Below are 17,043 nucleotides of genomic sequence, written 5' to 3'. Positions count from 1 at the left end.
CATTGATTAAGAAAAAAAGTTAGTAATAACACGATTACTTTACCATAGTACCCTATTAAATGATGTTTACATTTTAATTTGGAGAAAAAACAATTAAGGGTAAAAAAGAAAAAAAATATGTCTTGTCTTGATTAATGAAAAATGATAAGTATAATGAAAAATTTGAGACGAGTAAAATAGAACAAGGGAGTAATTACGAATTTACATTTAGGAAATAGCAAACTTTTTGATATAACGTGGCTTATACCCCTCTAGACCTATTTTATGTGAAATTAGATTGGTCGAGCTAACAAATTTGAATAATAACAAATGATCAAACTGAAATGATGATGCTATTTTCTCTACTTTAAAATAAGTGATTTACTGAGCCGTTTTTCAACGTTCACGTGAGTAAATTATTTATTTTTAAAGAGACATGTTAGAAATTTCTTTAATTTTATTCTTTATTTACACTTTTAATTTTATGAGTTTCACTAGACTTAATTGATTTTATTTTAATGTGGCTAAAATTTCAAGAGTAGTTTAATAGTTTGTAAAAAGGTAAAAATGAAATGTAAAGTACAATTTAAATTCTAGCTTCTCTTTCTTAATAAATATATATTGAGGTAAAAAATTATTTATTTTGAAATAGAGGAAATAATAATTAAGAAAAATAAAGGAGTCATCATACATGATACATGCATCACTTTAATAGGAAAAAGGCTAAATTAAAACAAATCATCTTTTCATCTCTCACAACAGAAATGTAATAAATGACGTAATATAGGATTGCTAAATACAACTAGATTCATGCATAATTTAACTATGTAAAATGTTATTCATGAGAAATTAGTAGTTTATTTCCTTAAACTATCTTGTGATCTGGATAATTATCACATGGGAAGAGAGGAGAACCAAGCTACTAATTAAACTTTTCGGTTCGGACATGTGAAGAAGAGGTGCATCATGCATGTGCTAATGCATCAGTTTGAAGGTGCGAGGTTGGTTATAGCAGGAGTTATAGGAGATGTACATATAGTTCAAAATTAAAATGGATCAGGAGAAGGTGATTATACAGGAAATAATATAATATAACTTGAGATCGAGAATAGAGGATTAGTAGGTACTAGGTAGACGAGTATGGTTCGCTCGTTAGACGTTAGGAGGAAGACGCAACGACTTGCAATCGATAACCTCTTCTCCTTATTAGCATAGTAATATTTAGTAAGCGCCTATTTTCGAATTCTTTAATGTGTTATTATTATCTTTTGTTTCATTTTCCTGTGTAGCTAAGCCAATTTCCCAAAGTACAAAAACATAGCCAATGGGGATTTAAATCTTACACAAATTGAAAGAATTGAGAATTAGAATAGTAGAAAGAGTTATACCCATAATCTACTTTGCGAAATTTCTGAGACTATATATATAAATGCTAAAATTCTATTTATGATCCTTAGGAATTCAATAATTAAATCCTAAACTTATCATTCCATATATTTTAGGACACAATTTTATAGAAGATATTATAAATATAATTCAATAATAATTTGAGAAAAATAGTGAATAAACAATTTTATCAATTGGAAAGTATTTTAACGAAGAACAAAAAGTTCAAACAACATTTCTAAGACTCTTCACACTTTTAATATATTACTTAGAATACATATAGATTATAGATTGTAGATCTAGATATATATTATTAAGAAAATAAGTAAAAATAAGACTTAATAATTCTGCAAATAAATCACTAATAATATAGAAAAGATATTATAATTATTTACAATATGAAAATATGATGGTATAAAGTATAAATATCATCACACCAATAACAAAAAAAAATAATTAAATTTATAGCGAAAATACTTTTAAAATAATAAAAATTAAAATTAACGCCTTCGAAAACATTATATTGTTACTGCCTACTAGATTAAAACTTCACTAGCACAGGCATAAGTCCTCGGAAGGATCTCAAAGAAGCACCAAAGTACAAAAGCCAATGATCTTTCCAAATACGAATTCCAATCCAAAGAGCTCACACTAACCCGTCGAACTTGGAGATCAAGGCGCCTCATGTCTCTGGTTATTTCATTGAAAATACCTCCTATTTTTAACAGATTCACATCTTGTTTAGTAGAGACACACATGGCCACTTTACTTTTGACATAATTTATGATACAAAAAATGAGAAACAAAATGGACATACAAAAAGAGACACTTGAGTTAGCAGTCAAGTGACCTGCTGCTTAATGGCTGGAGATGGAAGCTACTCAGGCAAATAAAGGTTAAGAATTTGAAAGAACATAAGTTGAACTCTGGGGGAACATTAAGGCCACCAGAGCCAGGAGGCCGGTATTTTGATCCTTACTCCATAAGACCCTAAAAAGTAGTGCAATAATTTTCAAATATGCTACATTCCTGCTACAACACGTTCGATACTTCTTAGATGTTCAGTTTGTTTCCAATCTCCACAAAAACAATCGGAAAAACATAGAAAGAAGCCTAACATACAACCCATACCTTTAAATATCGCTAAAAGTTCAGTCTAGTAAAAACAAACATACCACAGAAAGAAGTAGCTTCTATTTTATTGCAGGGATATTCATGTTTTCCAAGAAGCAAAATAGATCCTGAACTTTGTAAAGATAAAGATATCTGACATTTCAAACTACAAAATCTTCTGAACTGTGTAAAGAAAAAAAGGACTTTAAACTAGCTGAACTCCCCACCCCAAAAAAACATGATTCAGAACAAAACTCCTAACCTCAATTGATAAGAATGGTAATTCAATGTTTAGTAATGGTGAGTATTCTGAGGCTACCTTCAAGCCACAAAATTGTGTCATGACAGTAAAACTGCAACATAGCAAACTGAGATGGCTGCTTCTCCGTAATGCAAAAATATGTTGTAAAGGGGCAACATGATGTTTGATGTTTATTCACTAAAATTCAAGCAAAAACACCTTCTCTTGTTAGATCTTCCACATTTACGTTCAACCTCAAGCCCATATTTGACAAGGCACTGAGCATGGTAGGAAGATCATCATGTAGCGTTGCAGCCAACTCCTGGAAATGTAACCATCAAAGACGATATTCGTAAGCACAATATACAGTGACCCTATATCTATCTAATACTGTACATATATTATTATAAAAAGTGGGAACCCAAACAAAAAAAATTTAGACTTAAATAGCCTTCTAAACAATCTAAAAACCCTAAGGGGTCGTTTGGTTGCAAAAAAGTTATCTCGGGATAACTAATCTTGGGATGAGTTATCCCATGCATTTATCCCAACCAAACATGGGATAAGCTCATCCTATAATTAAACCCGGGACTAGTTATCCCTTATCCCTTGCACCAAATGAGCCCTAAGAGTCCTCCATAACCTAAAGACCCAAGCAAACACTTCATACTACTCAATTTACAGTGACAACACATCATATTTAGCACCACCCATTGGGCTCATGTGCTTAGAATGCCAGGTGGTGTTTTTATGGCTTGAATTTGATGTTGGGTTGTTTTTGGTGGACGGAATGTTCAACAAATTGGCAAATCAGTCTCTTAGTCCAACTGTTTTTATAGTAAAATTGAAGCATTGAAGCACTCTAGGCAGTTAAAGATTGGTCCCATACGATTACGGATAGTGCTGACAAGTGGGAGAGTTGGATCAGATATGGGGGTTTGAAAACGGGTAATAAACAAAAAATGGATAAAATATCCAACCACCATACATAAAAAAATTTGATTGTGTGACAGATAGTATGAGTACCCATGTTATCCATGGCTTCTTGAATAACTAGATAAGCATTGCCCATGCAGAGCTCGAGCCTAACATTTTTGATCTTCAGATATTGCATACTGATTTGCATGAATATGATATTCTTGTGCCACATTTTTAAGTTGACTCAAAAAAAAAAAAAAATAGTCTGTCAAAATATGATAGTAAGTCCTGGCAGACTGTCAGAAGTTCTGATGGATTAGCAAATACTTGCCTTGCCACAAGCCCTAGCGAACTGTGAGGATTTTAGAATAAATTATACTATAACTTTGACACAAATGTCTCACAAGTTTTGGTTGATCCCTAGAGTTCAAATGGATGGAAAAGACTTGCTACCATATGCAAGTTTTGACAGATCATCAAAACTTCAATATAAATTGTGAAATAACTTCATTACAAGTTTGTTCAGCGAATTCTGATGGATCATCACTGTGAAGGGTTCCTATTATCAAATTTGTCTTTCATTAAACCATATAAATGTGAACATTTCATACTTGATAAAACACAAATTTCCAAATATTATAAATAAATAATTTTATATTTCAAGATTTACTTATTGCACCAAGATCAAAGGTATGCAACAGGATACCAAAAATTAAATTATGTAAAAAAGGTGAATGAAAGTGAAGAATCTCTTAATTAAACTTTTTGCATAATCTGATAATATTCTATGTCGATATAATCACGACTCACAATTATTTGCTAGTACTTTTTATATTCAACTTCAATTTAATGAGTTCAGAAGAATGAATCTTTCCTGACCTAAACATTGGTGAAGTATTCAATACTTATATTAATAATAATTTTTTGGAACTCGAAGATGGTTGTGACACTAAACTTGGAGTAAGAGATATTGATTCATTGTTGGCTCTAGACTATGTAAGTCTAAATAAAAGAATCTATACTTACAGCACTTTGCATTTTATTTAGAAAAAGAATGATAACCACAATTTAATTTCAAAACAATTGAATCCAAAGAACCTAAGCTAAAAAAAAAAAAAAAAAAAAAAAAGCACTATGTTTACATTTGCACAAGACACTAATGATGAGAAGGGAATTAAGTTCGTTGAAAATCAAAATCAATAATTTATAAACATACAAGTACAATAGACAAATTAGAAACATATATTCTACTATATGCTTCTTCCTTTACATTTTGATTTTCTAGCTTTGACTAGACACAAAGTTAAAGAAAATAAAAAAAGACTTCTGAATCTTGTGGCCTTAAGCCAGAGACCACAAGATGCCCTTTAATCTTGCGATCTTAAACATACAGAGCTGCCAAGAGGGAACAAAGATTTTTTTAAAATGGACTAAAAAGAAAAGTAAGAAAACGAATGTAAACGGGAGAATTAAGAAGCTCCATAATGAGGACCCCACCCCCAAGGGGGGAAGAGGGGGGGGGAGGGCTGCTAAATATCAAATGCAATACTCTATGAAATTGAATAGGAGAAATGAGCAAATTAAAAATGGAAAAATTTGTCCGCCACAACCCACAATCATAATGAGAAATGGAACCCATTTAAAGTATATACAGCTATGTCAAAGCCCTAAGGGTCCTATGTCAAAGCCCTAAGGGTCCGCACAGTCGAAAATTAATAAGGCATGTACAAGAATTAACTTATTTGGAACAATCAAATTCGGCACCAAACTCAAATAACTAAAACGCCACCTATAAATTAATTAATGATACTACTCATGCTTCTTCTACATAGTAGAAGATAGTAGAAATGTCACCGTTAGGAGAATTCCTAGCCTCAATATCTGTTGTCAAATGGCTAAGTTGAAGTCCTTAAAAATCTACTAAGAAAAGACTTGAAAAATTACAAGTACTTCGCTTATAATCTAATGTAAAGAACACGGTTTTAAATAGAGGATATAAAAAATACAAACTGAATACACACTTAACAACAGTAGATGAAACCCATGCCAAGTTGTGAAGAAACCAGAATTAGTCATCTGGGATCTGAACAAAAGGGAAACTACATAGAAGCTAACTAAAGGGAACCCATAAATACAAACAACAACAAATACACCCAGAGCAATCCCTAAGTGGGGTCTGGGGAGGGTAGTGTGTATGCATAGCTTACCCCTACCTTCGGAGGTAGAGAGGGGGTAACCCATAAATACGACCAAGCACAAACAAACCAAATAAAACTCCTCACGTCCTACGTCAGCACTAATCATTACGGAGCAACTCCCATAAAAAGGTAATAGTTCAATTAATATATTAGTTGTTCAAAATAAAAGGAATAACAACTTACCTTCCTCCTCTCATCCTTTTGTCGCTTTATCACCTCCAAAGGCCACTCCTCAACTAGCTTTTGAAGTTCAACCATGAATTTTTGCCTTCTTGAATCAGGTACTGTCTGCAATGAACATCAGCACTTCGACTTTTGAGTGTATATATCGAAGGATACATATATATGAAATGCAACAAGGACCAAACAAGTGAGACATGATATATACAAGAACATGAGAATAATAAGTCAACTTCAATAATTAATCTATGTCATTCATTGATTACTCTTGCAAAAAAAGTCTAATTGCAATGACCACCGGAAGGAATGGAATGACTTCATTTATCTTATTCAGTTAAGCAAAAGAGAACGAGCAAATATATGCATGTCTACCTTCTTCAATAGATTTTTTAAGACCGTGTAATTGGATGGAATGCACCAAAATCAGGAACCTATAAACCTTCAATGAGGAGAACTAAAGCATACAAAACCCCTTTCATCACTTTGACTCCCCCATTTTTTTACACTGAAAAATCCATCTAGAACCCTAAGTGGCTTGGACTCGGGTGCTAGTGTCCAACACGGGTTCGGATATAGAGGTCGAATCCTTCACGGTCTCAATTTAAATATTCGGGATGGATCTAGAGATGGATACGGGTGCAGGGATTCGGCGAATAATAATTTAAATATCTAAAAATAGAGTTATGAAACACAAATTATGAGATATTATGTGAAAAACTTGAGAAAATATTGTTCAAGAAGAAAATCCCAAAAGGAGAATTAAAAAAAAAAGCAATAACATAGAAATTTCAATATACTAGGTATTCCATTTTCTTCAATTTTATCTTAGCTTTTGTTTTGATTACAAAATTTCTTAAATCTGCCCGGACTTTCCCAATCGATTTTGGTCAAAGTACCCAAAATCGGTTGACCAGATCGGGTATGGGTCCCACACCCATGTCGTGTCGACACGGGTGCAGCACCGAAAGTGAAGAGTTCGAGTAACTTAGCTAGAAACTAAGTTTCTCGGACTCGGGTGAGTATGTCCGATACATGTACAGATCTAGAGGTTGGATCATGCATGCTCTAAACTTTAAGATTTAGTATGGATCTTAGGTACGAATATAGGTGCAGGAATTCGGCCAAAATAATTCAAATATCTAAAACTAGAGTTATTTTGCTAAATTATGAGAAATTATGTGGAACACTTACAAGGTATTCCGAGGAGAAAACATTAAACAAGAGGAGAATCCTAGAAAAAGATATAATGAAAAGGACCGACATAGAAATTTCTATATACAAGGTATTCCATTTGTTTCAATTTCATCTTAGCTTTTATGTTTACTACAAAAATCATTTTATATGTTGATTTTGGTCAAAGTACCCAAAATCGATTGACCATATTCGGTGCAAACACCATCCACACCCACGTCGTATCGACACGGGTGGTGCGGCACCGAAAGTGAAAAGTCCGAGCAACTTAGTCTAGAACCAACCCTTTGGGCCAACTGCAACCTTTGGAACTTGAAAATGATGGGTCTGTCCCTCTACCCTTCTCAACTTAAATACTAGACTTAATTTGTTTGGCGTTGGGCTCGAACTTTTGACTAAGACACAAGTCCCTTAACCTTATCCAACTGAGCTAATCCCAGGGGCCTTTCCATCTCTTTCATTGAGCCAACCATTGTAAAAACAACAGTCTTTAATCACATAACCTAAGAATCCTCAATGTTTGAAAGATCAGAATAGCAAGTAAGATTGAACAAATTTGAAGAAATTATTATTTGGAAAATCATAATAGAACTGATACATCTGCTCTCTCTGACCATCGGGTGCATGCTACATGATTAACATGTCAGTCGGACAATTTATGAACATCCAAGAAATCAACATTCGAATGTAGTTGATGATTGAGATGGTCCTCGATATTAAAAAGCCTATTCAAAGGGGAGATACATGATCAATTATCCAAAAGAGAAAAAAAGAGACATGCATTATTTATTTATTTTTGATAACCGTGGTGTTGGGGCCAACTTTCGCGCATCTCGACTAAATCCACGAGATACCTGCCACCTCCCACCAACAACAAATATCAAGGAACTTTTCCTTTGTCCACCAAGGCTAGGACAGGCAAATGGGAAGAATCACCCAGTGCTTTTTGTTTTTTGTCTCTGCTGGGAATTTTAACTAAGACCTCAAGCTCTCAACCCACTTCATTGACCACTAGGCCACACCCTTGGATATAAAAAGAGATGCATGATATGGGGGATCACCATGAATTTTCAGAATTTATCAAAGTGCTCAAGTCCGAAGCACAAGTTATCCATTGGTCAATACAATGGACAACTTTTTGAGCACTTAAGTGTTAGTCCATTCTAGTTGTCTAAGAGCTTACTATTTACAATCCTCCAAATCAAATTATAATATCCTCACTATAGCACAAGCTATGTGCATGCTTGATAAAACCTCTCCATAAAACAATAAAATAAAAGACTCCAACAAGTTGGACCAAGCAAAAATTGGCAGCAACCTGATTGAGTAATTGAATGACAGCAGCAGCATCTTCAGGTTTGTGGTCAATTAGGAAAGCCTACAAACAAAGCCAAAATTTGTTAATGTCGAGTTCAAGACCACATCTATCCCTATCCAATGCTTGGATTAAATTTGCCGAAAGCAAAAGATGTTAAATAATAGGTGTAGGTTATCATGTTGCATTTGCAACTTCTAAGCAATTAGAAAGTCAATTTTCTAATCGATGTTGAAGGAGTTCCCCAATCATCTTTGACATTGATGCTGCATTTTACCATTATCCAACCTGCTCTGAGGCTGTCAAAAAACTACAAGGGCTCCAAGAGGAAATACTTCTCTAGCACTATAGATCAACCATGTCTAGAACTTGATAGCCAGCCCTTCTATCAGAGCAAGGTTTGTTAAATAACTATTGCTGCCTACTTCGGTTGAATTTAAGAAGATGGGAAGGAGGAGTGCTACTATTCAGAGCGATCCAGACACACCGTTCTTACAGCAGGAAAGTGACAATGGCATAAAATGCACGAAAGCACCAAAAGATGTGTCTATAATTCTACTATCAAGACCTCAAATATCTTTTTAACCACTTCTCCAGTAAGCTATATGCTATGAATTTTTAGTAATTCAGTTTTGTGCTGAAACAAGAAAGAGAGGAAGGTAAAAGAAAATGTAAAATAAATCAGAACAAGAAAACGAACTACCTTAGCACATGAAAGTCCACTCCCAAGACTATGTTCCTTCATGGTTTCTGATCGTATCTTCTCAATTTTCCACAAACAATCCACATCTCCTGAGGAGAAGCAAAGATGCAGTCAACAACAGTGTGCTGAAGCCAGAGCAGTAAGTTACTGTTTCATTGGAAACTATTATCCATAACTGAAGCAACAAAGAAATTCACCCTATTACTTGGTTCTATTATGAAACTTACCACCAACCACTACTGCACTCATGCAACCAAAAAGAAGATTTGTGTGTAAAATTCTATATCTTTTGAAAAGTTTTATATAGGAAAAAAGGAAGAACATGTACCCATTTTCGAGGCAAATACCATCCAAGTGTCCAAGGAAGTCTTTCGTAGCTTCACTCCTGCCTTGACAAACCTTTTACCATACTTACATATCAAGTCCCAGTTATCAGTTTGGGAGCAAATGCTGCAGTAAGCCAATCCAACAAGTAAAAGATATGTTTAGAAAGAATGAAGTGTAAACGGAAAACTTAAGCAGGAGATTAGAGTTCAGACACGACATAGCAATAACAAAACTGATGTTACTTCTCTATCATTAAAGGGAAGTTCAGTGATACCACCATCAAGAATATGTTGTACCTTGTGTAGAGGGGGTAGCATCAGGGGCGGAGACAGCCTTTGGAATGGGGGTTCACCAAACCCCCTTCAGCAGAAAATTATACTATTTATACATCACTAAAATTATATTTTATGTATATATAATAGATGTCGAACCCCCTTCGATCAGTTTTTCTTCATATTTTGAACCCCTTCATGGAAATCCTGGCTCCTCCTCTGGGTAGCGTCACTACATGTTGTGCAATGAGCTCAAAAAGTCTATCATTGTTTGTGTGTCATTTGCAATTGCCATGTTACACCCAAAAAAAATAGAAGAGAAATACATTTGTATTTAACGCTAATTACAGATTCAATTACTTCCAAAGATTCTCACATTTCATTTCTTCCAGATGCTCCACCAAATTTCCATGAGATGTGTATTTGAAAAAAGCTTCAACTCTACCTATGTGACTTTGATCCCAAAAAACAATGAGTGCAAATGAGTTCACAGACTTCAGGCCCATTAGCCTAATTCGTAGTGTGTACAAAATCATTTCTAAGTTGCTAATAGAAAGACTCAAAAAGGTGATGCACAGGTTGGTGGATACTCAACGGCTAACCTTCATCAAACCTTCATCAAAGGAAGACATATAATGGATGTCATTCCCATGGCAAATGAGTGTGCAGACTCAAGAATGAGAAGTAATGTTCCAGGCATCCTCTGCAAGCTGGATATACAAAAAGCTTATGACCATATTAATTGGAAGTTCCTGTTGGAGATTCAATCAAAAAGGGGTTTTGGTGGAAGATGGTTAAGATGGGTGAAATTTTGTATTAGCACTGTGAAATTTTCTGTTCTAATTAATGTTGCTCGAACTGGATTTTTCTCTTCACCAAAAGACTTAAGGAAAGGAGACCACTTTGTCCCCTTTTTTATTCATCATTACCATGGATGTCCCCTTTTTTATTCATCATTACCATGGAGGGGCTGAATGATATGCTGAAAACTGCCAAGAAAAATCCTGGCGGAAAGGTTTCAAAGTAGTAAATGGATTGGGGATTGATATGGAGATAACTCACTTCCAGTATGCTGTGCTGATGATACACTGATTTTCTGTGATGCTAAAGCTTATGATGCACCGGATGATTTTTGTCCTCTTTAAGGCAATTTCAGGACTACACACTAACTGGAACGAAAGCTTCTTGTATCCCGTTAACGAAGTGACTAGCCTATCTTCATTGTCTAGGACCCTCGGGGGAGGACTGGTGAACTACCAACTATATACTTGGGTATGGCACTGGGAGCTAAAAGCAAGTCCACAGATATATAGAATGGGGTGGTAGAGAAATGTGAAAGAAGACTTGTGAACTGAAAAGTCAATACCTATCTTTAGGGGGAAGACTAACACTCACTACCAGTGTTTTGGATTCCATGCCTACTTACATGATGTTTCTTTTTCCTACTCCAAATGGTTTTATTCAGAGACTCGATGCTCTAAGATGGAATTTTCTCTAGGAAGGAAATAGTGAAACCAAAAAATTTTACTTCATCAGGTGGGATGCATTGATTGGTAGTAAAGGGACTGGGAATAAGGAATTTGAGAACCCAAAACCAATGCCTTATGATGAAATGGCTTTGGAGACTTGCATCCTTTGAGCAAGCTTTATGGAAGGAGATAATCTAGCTAAAGTATGAAATGGATGGTTACTGGACTACTAAAATGGTCACTAGCTAAGAGAACTACAGTATAAAAACAGAAAATGGCATGAAGGTTTTCTTTTGGGATGATAGATGGCTGGAGTAAGGCACATTAAAAGATCTATTTCCTGATATTGACATCCTCAACCAGCAGCAAAATACCATTGTTGCAGAGCTATGCTCAAACCAGGGATGGAATTTGAGCTTCGGAAAACTACTAGAATTTGATTGGGAAATTCAAAGGCTACTAGAGTTCTTTAGAATTCTGGAGCAATTCAAGGAACAACTACTTTACAGGATAGTCTGTAAGGCAGAATCACAACCAAGGCAAATTCAGTACTACGGAGGCCTATATGAAGTTCAATACTTCCCACAGTCAAATTGGTGGTTGGCCCTGGAAACTAATTTGGAAAGTAAAAATCCCATATAAAGTCTCATGTTTTACTTGGTTATTGGCTAAACAGGCGGTGCACTTACCCAAGAAAACCTAATGAAAAGTGGTTTCAATCTAAATCCAAGATGTTTCCTATGTGAAGACATGGCTAAGACAGTCACTCATCTCTTTCTATACTGTAGGATCACTAGTTATTTGTGGAAAATCTTCATCAACATGAAAGATCTGAACTGGGTGATGCCAAGGAGGACAGTACAGACTCTGTGAATCTAGAGCAGCTATGCTAGTATCTTTGGTCATAAAGAAAGATGGAAAAATCATACCTGCATGCATTGGTGGTCTGTCCGGAAAGAAAGAAATCTTCCAGAACAACAAGTGCAATAACATTCAAAAGATGAAGATGGATTGCATAGTTTTATTTCATTTTTGGTGTAAACAGGAGTACATGGAAGATCTAGAATCAGTTAGAAACATTTTAGGCTCATTATAAGTTTTTGCTATAGGGTTGAAGATCTTCCTGATACTCTCTTCAAAATTATAATTATGGAAACCTGTAACATGTTGTGGCAGATTTAATTGTTTGGAATAGAATACAAGTTGTTGCCTTTTAAAAAAAAAATATATGACAATGGGTGTGATCCAACTGAAACCACATGCAATATAATAAGAAATTTCAGAATTTGCTCTTGACCTCAATAAAATGGTATAAAATATTCAAAGTTACAGATAATATTAACTAATATCCATCAGGATTTCGTAATTCAGCTTGAATAACTCACCAACTTCAAATAGAAATCAATCTTCTTTCGCAAAGCAGTAGATAAACCTCTATAGGACCAAGGGGTCGTTTGTTAGAGTGTATAAGAATAGCACAAAATATGATGTATTAGTAATACACGTATTACTTATGCTTGTATTAGTTACGCTAAGATTCTTTCTTATACAGTGTGTGGTTTGGTAACTTTCATTGCATATTTTTAAATAAAAAAATTATTTACAAAAATGCCCTCCACAAATATAATGAAGATGTGGAAAAGGGTTTGAGGGGATATTGTGTCTTTACACATGCTAATGCATGCATTAAAGTCCATTGTGTTGCTAATACCAAGGGTTTCCCATGTATTAGTTATGCCCGGCCTAATATACAATAGAGTGTATAACTAATGCCTGCATTAGTTATGCATAGGTTGGAAAAGTGTACCAAACAAGGTATCAGTAATACACAAAGTTAATGCATGCATTATTTTTTCTAATGCATCCTACCAAACGACTCCTAAGGTCTCCTACTTCCTTCCAGTGTGGTCAAGGCATGATTATTTTTTCAATGACCAAGAAATCCACCTGGAACCAACTCTTTGGGCCAACTGCAGTCTCCAGAACTCAGGGATGATGGGGCGCCCATCTACCCTTCTCTACATAAAAACTAGACTTAGTTCTCCTGGCGCGGAGCTCAAACTTGTGACCCTATGACACAAGTCAGCCAACCTTTGCCAATCGAGCTAACTCTTGTCTGTCGACCTTTTTCCAATCAAGCTAACCCCTAGGAGCTTCAAGCCATGATTAAATAGGCGTATAGCCAATTAAAAAAAATGGGCATTGACAATTTCCCAGATATTATGGTCCTCAAATTACACATATATAGAAAAACAATGTTGGCGAAGAACAATCAGAATGCCACACAAATTACATTTTCAAACAAATAGGTAGGAGTGCCACCAAATTTAATTAAACAAGAAAGGGAAAAAAAAGCAAAGAGGAAGGAATATTTGGAAATAGTGTGTACAGGATTTGTACCTGAAGACTATATCTGCAGTTCCAGGCTGCAGGATCAAGTCATTTTTCTTCACCAGATTCATAATTTCTACCAAGAGTTTAACATCATTATGCTGTTTAGAAAATAACTGCAATCATACAACACCAAATTTTTAAATGGGGTAATCATTATGCACATATCATACATCTTGAAGCCAAAGTTGAACCCAAATTACCAGTAAATGGTGCGCAGATCCAATATTAGGAGTCAGTCCATAAACATTATGCTTCCACAACACTTTCTTACCTGTATAAAAGGTGAAGCTTTAACATTCTCAACAAGCTTTTTGCTAGCACAAATACTTGAAAATTCAGTTTAACAATCCATCAGCCCATTAAGATACCCATAAAAAAAATCAATTACATATAATAATTCTAATACTCTTCTATCTCATTTATGGACCTACTCAGTTATTCGTCTTTCGAAAGGTTTAACTACTGCACAAGAAAATCCATAAAGATGACCACTAGGATATCTTACATGTCATACCAGCCGGAATTACAATCCTAAGCTGATCAATCTTTCCCTTTAAAAGTTTGTAACCATAAAATGAACTTAAAAACTGAACATTTTTAAGTGATTCCAACTTGATTGTAACATGAAAAATATGGGGATTTTAACCAGAAGCTGATGAACTTATTTTTGTTTAGCTTGGATGAGCAAGTGCAGCAGACCCAACGCAACAAGACGAGACGCACTTCTAGTTTCAGTCCAAAAGACTATATTCTTTATAGATATTAACAAGTTTGCACTACGAAAGGTGGCAACTAGCAATCAAGCTTAAATACTGAATTAACTTTCAAATAGGTTTGCAATTCTTGCGTACGTAACAAAAGATTCGGGTAATAAAGACACATCAGACATCATACCCAAATCAATGGCGCCAACACGTACACATGCCTTGGTAATTTCCTGGCAGAGGGCACAGTTGAAATTTTCATGGATACGGAGATTTGAAAGTCTCTGCACTCAAACATAGACCACATGCTACTTACCGTTAGATATGCAAATAAACAAGGACCTCATATTCATAAGTCAACAAGATAAAAAGACTAACAAATATCCGAAGTCTCTTCAATATGTCGAATAAAAGATTAGCATCTTCGCGGTTTGCACAACTCTGTATTAGGGACCACAACCAGGCATTAGGCGGAGCACTTCTTTGATCCAGGACAGACTTGAGCATCTTGTCATACAATTCCTTCACAGACTCTGCTTCAAAACTATGTTTCAGAAAGTAAAAAATAACATCAAATCACTCGAAACCAAAACGGAAAAACAACTATCACCTGTCACACTACTTTCAACTGTCCCTGCTTCCGTAGAATATGATGCCCTGAGCATCATAGAGTATTTCTGACACTGACATACATTTCTCTGAAGATTGCATTTCGATTGCATATAATCCCCATAAATTTTACCTGTTTATTCATAAATAATGATCTTAGGATATCAGCAAGTCAAATCTATCATTTAGCTGGAAAAAGCGACCAAGTTAAAATCTGGTTAATTGCAAAACTCATTAAATAGCATTCATATATTTTACACCATTTTTAGCAAGTAAAATCCAGAATGTTACCAGAGGTAAAGTAACCACGCTGTAAAGAAGAAGTGCTGCTATGGGATTCATTAGGTTGAAGGATACAAGAAGATTGAAGTCGTGAGAGTGAACAGAGAAGAAGAGAACAGGACGAGCGTCTCAAAATAACCCTAGCAAGTTGATGAGCCTTCATAACCCCTTGCATTTTTCCTGTGCCAAAACCCTCACAACGGGAGTGACAAGTCTACAACAACAGCTGTTGAACAATTAATTATGTTGGCGCCAAACAAGCCCTCTTTTCCTAAACGTGGTGTTGAGGTAAGAGTGCCATTGCGTCCAACAATTTTTTGTGTTGTTCCAAACAACCTCTTCCTTCACTTTTTTCGGGTCGGAAGACCAAGATTATATATTTTTGACAAAGTGAACATTGTATCAAATGAAGCAAATTTGGACCTCCTGTTAGTGCACAGTTGGATATGATTTATGCTAACATTATTAATCTTGAAAGGTTATCAATCGAGGTTGAAACCTATCATCGGTAGATCACCACAACAGTAGTTCATCTCACTATCCTACATTTCTCACCAAGGCCAATCCCCCATAACCATAGTACCAAACAGGTAAATCAAAACATAGATCTACTATTGGCTCATCAATCATTTCACTCAGTATAACCAAAAGCGAAAAAAAGAGGAAAAAAATTTCCCCGTATTTAACAATTGCATACAAATTCAGAAAAAAAGGAAGACAAAAGTTTGTTCATGTACGGACCGTTCATTTTGCCAACGAGATTAAGCTCATGCTGAGCCTGACCACAACCAAGCCGCTTCTCAATCATTTCAAAATCTTCTTCCTCCTGACATACACTTAAACCGCGTCGCGTGAATCTTTCCACATCTTTGCAATATTCTGCATCCTCTGGCACAGCCTTGATCTCCTCTAGGGTTTTCGTATAAAGATCAATGAGAACTTCTCTGGCATTTGGAACTACGTGAAGACCTACGATCCCCGTTGGCTGTTTCAATTTCGCTGACATCATCAATGGCCTCGCTACTCTTCGTAGAAACATTTTTCCGACTCGCTCGCTCGCCCGCCCACTGTCACTTGGAGCTTTGAACAAGCTAAATATGCTCAAAGTAAGTTTCCAATTGGGGACAAGTGGGTCCCGCAAATTTATTAAAAAAAAAAAGTCTTTTGGTTGGACAACTACGTTAATTGTCTGAATAACTTCGCGTAGTTGTTGAATAAGTTTGCGCAGTTGTCGAATAACTACGTCTAGTTGTTCAACAACTAGGCGCAGTTGTTGAACAATTGTGTCTAGTTGTTGAACAACTTGCGCAGTTGTTGAACAATTAAGTTTAGTTGTTGAATAACTTGCACAGTTATTGAACAACTTGAATAGTTGTTGAACAATTTCGCAAAATTATCGAACAAGGGACAAGTTGTTTGGATGGGAAAACTTAAAAGAAAAATAAAAAAATAGTTGTCCCTATCGAACAAGGGACAAGTTGTTTGGATTGAAAAACTTAAAAGAAGAATCAAAAAAAAGTTGTCCCTCTCACTTAATTTAAAAAATTTGAGGACTCCCATTTAACTGGACAACTAGTTTGTCCTCTTTAATCCAAAGTCCCTAAAGTTTAGCTGATGATGAATGATAATTTGGGCCTGTTGGTATTTGAAGTCTGACTTTTTTAGATTGGGTTTACTTTTTTGCAAATATTGAGCTTGGAAGTATGACTCACATTGATTTACAGTCTACGGGTGGCAAAATTAGCCTAAACCCATATGACCC

The 17,043-nt window shown here is 35.4% G+C and overlaps 1 protein-coding gene across 2 annotated transcripts; it reads right to left on the bottom strand.

Annotated features, from left to right (window-relative positions):
* Positions 1-1,707: 1,707 nt before the first annotated feature.
* LOC107866878 lies at positions 1,708-16,456 on the bottom strand. 2 transcript variants are annotated; one of them, XR_007054778.1, is made up of 12 exons: positions 16,023-16,397; positions 15,001-15,132; positions 14,769-14,923; positions 14,581-14,674; positions 13,887-13,957; positions 13,693-13,799; positions 9,553-9,674; positions 9,225-9,313; positions 8,525-8,584; positions 6,019-6,123; positions 2,798-3,041; positions 1,708-2,080 (listed from the first exon to the last, which is right to left on the bottom strand). XR_007054778.1 is itself a non-coding variant. In XM_016712885.2 (11 exons), the coding sequence occupies exons 1-11, from the start codon at positions 16,318-16,320 to the stop codon at positions 2,925-2,927; spliced, it is 1,350 nt and encodes a 449-aa protein (XP_016568371.2). In that variant the 5' UTR covers positions 16,321-16,456; the 3' UTR covers positions 2,538-2,924. The 2 variants fall into 2 exon arrangements, 1 of the variants encoding a protein (XP_016568371.2); XM_016712885.2 differs by lacking the exon at positions 1,708-2,080 and having other exon boundaries at positions 2,538-3,041; positions 16,023-16,456.
* Between the last annotated feature and the right edge of the window lie 587 nt (positions 16,457-17,043).

The sequence above is a fragment of the Capsicum annuum genome, chromosome 4, assembly GCF_002878395.1.
Source record: "Capsicum annuum cultivar UCD-10X-F1 chromosome 4, UCD10Xv1.1, whole genome shotgun sequence".
NCBI lineage: Eukaryota > Viridiplantae > Streptophyta > Magnoliopsida > Solanales > Solanaceae > Capsicum > Capsicum annuum.
Note: the sequence above shows the minus strand (reverse complement) of the source record. Positions and strands in the feature narration are given on the sequence as shown.

Coding starts and splice junctions, on each gene's coding strand:
- LOC107866878 (XM_016712885.2), bottom strand. CDS start 16,320: ATGTTTCTACGAAGAGTAGCGAGGCCATTGATGATGTCAGCGAAATTG. Junction 14,924..15,000: donor AGTTGAAAGTAGTGTGACAG/GTGATAGTTGTT, acceptor GTTTTGAAGCAG/AGTCTGTGAAGGAATTGTAT. Junction 3,042..6,018: donor AAAAGGATGAGAGGAGGAAG/GTAAGTTGTTAT, acceptor TTACATTTCCAG/GAGTTGGCTGCAACGCTACA.